A 6095-nucleotide genomic window follows, 5' to 3' on the forward strand; every position below is an offset into this window, starting at 1 on the left:
AAAAAAAAAAAAGTTAAAAAGAAAGAAAAAGGTGGCATGCCTTCCATTTTTGGCAAAACACACCCTACTCCAGTGCACACGTGCGGGCGTATACACACATACACACACACACACACACACACACACACACACACACACACACACCTCTAGTCTCAGTAACAGAAGTGCCCCCTCCCCTGCATCTGCCCAAGGCCCTTCTTACTCCAGGCTTAACCCTTTCCAAACAAACAAACATCCTCTTTACTGGCTCTTTCTTCTGGGCATATTCACACACTTAAGTGTCTCCCTTTAAAAAAAAAAAAAAAAAAAGCAAACAGAAACAAAATGACTGAAAAACCACTCTCTTGGCCTCACCTGCCTCTGTAAGTCACATTCCCGCTTCCACGGCTTTAGCAGCGTCCTGGCCCTGCAGATGTGGGGTAGCACGTACTTGGGTGGCTTAAGCAACAGAAATTTATTGTCTCCCAGTTCTGGAGGTCAGAAGTGCGGGATCCCGGGGTGCTGCTGGGGGGTTGCTGGCCACCTTTGCTGCTCTTTGGCTCAGGGATGCATCCCCCTCGATCTCTGCCCTCATCTGCACATGACCTTCTCCCTGTGTTCACGTCTGCATCCACATGTCTTCTCGGGGTAGGGCCCACTCAAATGACCTCAACCTGACTGTATCTGAAAGACCCTGTCTCCCAAGAAGATCCCATTCTGAGGGAGGTGGTGGGGTTAGGACTCCAGCAAATCTTTTGGGAGGGGAGACAATTCAACCCATAGAACCGCCAAACTTAAAAAAAGGGGTCCGTCCTTACTCTTCCCGCTCCCCGCTTGCCCCACAGCCTGCTGCCCCCTGGCTCCTGCACTGCCCTTGCTAAGGACTAAATGACCTCATGGTTGCCCAATTGGGTAGAACTTTCCTGACCCTAACAGGTGGACCTTACTGTCACATGGTGTCACACTCCTGCCTCCTTTGGCCCCTCCAGTTCCACCGGGATTCCGTGTGTCGGGCTGGCGTGTCCTCCTCCTGGGTGTTCCTGGGCTCAGCACCCAGCCACCCCAGCTTCTCTCCTAACCCCCGCCCCAAGCTAATCCTGTGTGCTCCTGCCTTTGACCTACACCCCGCCGAAGGCCATCCCTGACCTCGTCAGCCCAGACGGTTCTCCCAGCTTGCAGATCTGACCATCTCTCCTGGCTATTCCTCTGGTGCCTCTCAATCAAATGTACTCCACCTGATCCCCACCCCACCCCCGGGGGTCTCATCTAGGGCCTTCTGCAGCCCCTGTCTTACTATCCCCCGCCTCTAAGAAAACCAGGATCATCCTTTACCACCTCGCTCATGCCTCATATACATCAGTTCCAAGTCCCCAGGAGCGAAAACTCTTTCAAATGGACCCTTGCCGTGTGACCTCTGTTGCCACTCTGATCATTTCTCTAGGTTCTAACTTCCTGCCCCATGGCTTTGCTCCCACCCTGGGCCATCATCTTCTGTCCCACCTTCTGTCTCGTCCTCTTCTGTGTCATCTACCACGATGTCCCCACAGTGATCTCTTGGACAGCCAAACATGGTGTTTAGAATCATTCAGGGGCTCTCCATTGCCTTCAGGATGAAGTCCAAACTCCTAAACGTGACATGAGATGCTCCTTATGATCTGGCCCCTGGTCATTTCTCCCGCTTCCTTTCCATCCATTATATGAGGGCTGTTTCATCCCTGCTGACAACTTTGTTACCCCCTGAAAGTGCTGTACTGCTCTTTTATATTTCCTTCATACCCACTGTTCCCTCCGTCTTCAGTGCCCTTCCAACAGCTTGTGGCAATCTCCCCTCTGGCATCTTTCAAGAATCAAACCAGAGGTCCTTCTGGGGAGTCATTCTGAGCCCCCCAGAATGACCTAGGTCTTTCCTCCTGCCTTTCTTAAGCACCTTGTTACATATTATAATCCTGGCTCTCAGCTTTAAAGCCCTAGTCCACTGCCTGACGCACAATACAGCTTCAATAAACAAATAAGTTGACGAGTTATCTCTAACTCACTGACGGATACAAAAAAATCTGAAGTCCTCATTCATCTTTTGAGGTTCTTGTCTCTATTCTAGGATTTTCCTCAGTGTAGTGGGAGGACGATAGCACCAGAATCCCTTGGGGAGCTGATAAAACATGCAGCTTCATGGACAGCACCTTGAACGTGATGAATCCGTATTCTAAACAAGCTACCTTAGTAATTCATGTGAACAGGGTTTGAGAACCAAGGCTCTGGAAGGCCTTTCAAGCTTATCATATATATATTTTTTAAAGTAACCTCTACGTCCAACATGGGGCTTGAAGTCATGATCTGGAGATTAAGAGCCACGTGCCCTACCGACTGAGCCAGCCAGGTACCCCAAGTCTATCACATTTTAAAAAATGTTTATTTATTTTGAGAGAGAGAGAGAGAGAGAGAGAGAGAGAGAGAGAGAATCCCAAGCAGGCTCTGCACTGAGTGTGATGCAGGGCTCAAAATTTGCCCCCAAACCTTGCATCCACTGACCCTAAGTCTGCTTCCTAGGATCTCACAGAATTTACCTGTGCCTATTTGTACATGGGAGTTCTTTAAAAATTTGAGGACAATCACCCTGTCCTGCCTGCTTCTTCTTCCCTATGTCGACTTTTTCCACTACCTCAGCCCTGCTGCATGACCCGAGGATTTCCATCAACGACCTGCTGTCCCCCTGACTGTCTTTAAGCTTGCCAATTTCTTTTGCCTACCATATAGTTAGTGCTCAGAACTGGCCATGATACTCCATGTGGGATTTGGCCAGCTCAGAATACACTCTCTTGAACTGGACGCTATTTTTTAAAATTTTGTTTTTACGTTTATTCGCGTGTGAAAGAGAGAGACAGAGCACAAGCAGGGGTGGGGCAGAGAGAGAGGGGGACACAGAATCAGAAGCAGGCTCCGGGCTCTGAGCTGTCAGCACAGAGCCCGACGCGGGGCTCGAACTCACAAATTATGAGATCATGACCTGAGCCCAAGTCGGATGCTTAACCGATTGAGTCACCCAGGTGCTCCGACTGTATGTCTTGTAACAACCCATTTTACATGGTTAGCCATGTTGAGCATACGGTCACCTGAAACTAGAATTTCTTCTTTTTACATGAGCTTGTGTCTAGCCAGGTCTTCTCCAGATGTCATTAAGTGGCTGACTTTTTAACCCAAGAGCTACATCCAACATTTAATCGTCTTAAATGTGACCCTGGGGGTGCCTGAGTGGCTCAGTTGGTTGAGTATCTGACTCTCGATTTTGAAACATGAGGCATCTCACGTGTTGTGAGGTTAAAGCCCTGTGAGGTCAGGCTCCATGCTGATAGTGCAGAGCCTGTTTGGGATTCTCTTTCCCTCTCTCTCTGCCGGCCACCCCTGCCCCCTGGATTTCGTGCAAATGCACTCTCTTTGTCTCAAAATAAATAAACTAAGAAAAAACGTGATTCTGTGGGTTTTGCCCATTAGCATAGATTATTAACTCACATCTTAACTATGAGATGGTAATGACAGGGCCCCTCAGGGGATGGAGACCCCAGATAGGCACTTACTCATTTTATAACTTTGCTTGGGGTCTTTACTCATTCTTTACTCAGCTCAAGCAGCCATGAATGAGTGACTGCGTTCTGCAATCTCCACACTCATGGCATATGCCTCAACGTTTCTGGGTCAACCCTCATTTTATTTTATTTTATTTTATCTTATTTTTTAAAAATGTTTATTTATTTTTGAGACACAGAGAGACAGAGCATGAACGGGGGAGGGTCAGAGAGAGAGGGAGACACAGAATCCGAAGCGGGCTCCAGGCTCCGAGTTTTCAGCCCAGAGCCCGACGTGGGGCTCAAACTCACCAACTGTGAGATCATGACCTGAGCTGAAGTCGGACGCTTAACCGACTGAGCCATCCAGGCGCCCCATCATTTTATTTTATTTTAAAATGTTCATTTATTTTGAGAGAGAGAGAGAGAGAGAGAGAGAGAACACAAGTTGGTGAGGGACAGGGAGAGAGGGGGAGAGGAATCTCAAGCAGGCTCCACACTGTCAGTGCAGAGCCTGACTCAGGGCTCGATCCCAAAAACTGTGAGGTCATGACTTGAGCTGAAATCAAGAGTCAGATGCTTAACGGACAGAGCCACCCAAGCACCCCTGGACCAACCCTAATTTTAAATATTCTTTCTGGTGCCACAGGTCCTCATGCCAAACTGTGAGTCTAATTCTTGGTTCAGAAAATATGGTCAATATAGTGCTGCCTTTCCACCAAGTGTTTATAGTCTAAGATAATAGAGGAGACAATTGTTCTGTCTGGTTTAAGCTGAGGGAGGCAAGCAGTAAAGAGAACAAGACAGTGGAAAGGTGAGAAGTTACAGCACAAATTTCACATCAAGAACAAACACTAAACAATGTAACTTTGGTTCCATTTCCCCCAAATTTCTGCTTACTACAATGATTGATCTACCCAAGTACCTGGATTCCTCCATTGATTTAGCAGTCTTACTTAGTGGATGTTGCATATTTTGAAGATGTTATTATTTTGCACTCCCTCCTGGAGCATGTGGTAACACTTCTGTTTTTGAGAAAGACGAAAAAACGCAGGTTTCTCTGCAGTCAAGAATTAAATTAATGTAAATAAAATCTGACTTCGGATCCTTCTAAGGGATGTGGGTGTGGGGGAGGGGAAATCCACCACCCAGACATTTGAAGAAAGTGGTTTGTGAATCTGGCTCAAAACATGGCAGTAAGAAAGAGTGCATGACGCTCACGAGACCCTGATGGGAAACACGAGCGGAGAGTTTGTTGTGTCTCTTTCATCCACGGACTTGCAAAGCATGACACTTGCGGTAACAAAATTGCATTGCCTGAGTACTGTGTCATTATCTGCTCTTCAAGATGGGGACACGTAGACAGGGAATGGCCTCTTCCAACGCGAGCAACTTTCAAGGAGCACCGCTGAGCTTCCTTCCACCCCCACGACGGGGAAAGCCGGCCTGCTACCACGACCCTGCGCGAAAACGGAGAAAATTCTTGGTTGTAAAAACAATTCCTCGTCATTGGTACCGAAAGTTGAAAAGAGACTTTTAAATTGCACATCGCTCCTGGCCCTACCTACGGTTAATCACTACTGTCTACGGAAGAGGAGCGGCGGCCTGGAGAACCACCACCCGGTACCCAGCGCCGGGGCGTCAGGGTCCCGCCCTGTCCCGGGTCGGCGCGGTGGGGGCGGAGTGCTCGCTTTCGAGGGCACTGCTGTCCTCCCCGGGAGGCTGTTTCGCGGGGAGGTTCGTTCGGCTCGCAGCAGGGAGCTCCCCGGGGGACTGCTGCGTGCAGGGGCAGGCTGGGAGGAGGGCGGCGAGCTGGATGCTCCGGGGCCCGGGTCGGCGCGCCTAAGTCTGTGCACGGTGGGGAGGTGTAGGGCGTGTGCACGGCACGGGCGGGAGGCGCGCCGGAGCGGCCGCCGGTCGCCGCTGCACAGAGGGCCGGCGCCGCCGGGTGAAAATACCGCGCAAAACCGGGGCCCGGACGCCCCAGGGCGCCGGCGGGGGGGAACTGAGCGGCCTCGCAGGGCCGGGCCCGGGCCCGGGCCCCGCCGTCCAGTGCGCTGACACCGAGCCGCAGCGCCCACACATCTCGAAGGTCTCCAGGCACCGCAGGCGGAGCGCGGGCCCCCGAGACCTGCACGCGCCCGGACAGGGGGAGCGCGCGCACCCGCCGGCGCCCCGGCGCGCTCCCCGCGCGGTCTGCGGAACCACAACGCGAGCGGGTATTAAGGGGGAAGGACGGGGCGTGGCCTAGGCGGGATGAGCCAATGGGCCGGGGAGGGGCGCGTGGGGGCGGAGCTCCGGCGCGGAGCGCCGATTGGCCAGTTCGCCCTCCGGTATGCAGATGCGGCGGAGTCACGTGGCAGGGGCCGGGACGACTTCCTGTTGGAGGCCAACGCGGGGCGGGGAAGGGGGCGCGAGCGCCCCGTCTGGCTGGAGCGGGGGGGGGGGGGGGTTCTTGTCAGTTAGAGCAACAAGATGGCCGCGGTGGCAGCTCCGCACCTCAGCGCGACGGCCCCGGGAGCCGCAGCCGCCGCCGCCCGCCCCGCCGCCCCGCAG

The 6095-nt window shown here is 52.3% G+C and overlaps 1 protein-coding gene across 1 annotated transcript in view; it reads right to left on the reverse strand.

The window, feature by feature from the left end:
• Positions 1-4247: 4247 nt before the first annotated feature.
• LOC121018131 (translation initiation factor IF-2-like) overlaps positions 4248-6095 on the reverse strand; it is a 2974-nt gene continuing 1126 nt past the window's right edge. The window contains exons 2-3 of the mRNA XM_040456776.1: positions 5104-5993; positions 4248-4999 (exon numbers count right to left, since the gene is read on the reverse strand). Of these exons, the coding sequence (XP_040312710.1) occupies positions 5110-5993 (884 nt within the window). The 3' untranslated portion in view covers positions 4248-4999; positions 5104-5109. The remainder of the gene's footprint in view (positions 5000-5103; positions 5994-6095) is intronic.

The sequence above is a fragment of the Herpailurus yagouaroundi genome, unplaced genomic scaffold (assembly GCF_014898765.1).
Source record: "Herpailurus yagouaroundi ecotype Mexico unplaced genomic scaffold, PumYag 217, whole genome shotgun sequence".
Lineage (NCBI taxonomy): Eukaryota > Metazoa > Chordata > Mammalia > Carnivora > Felidae > Herpailurus > Herpailurus yagouaroundi.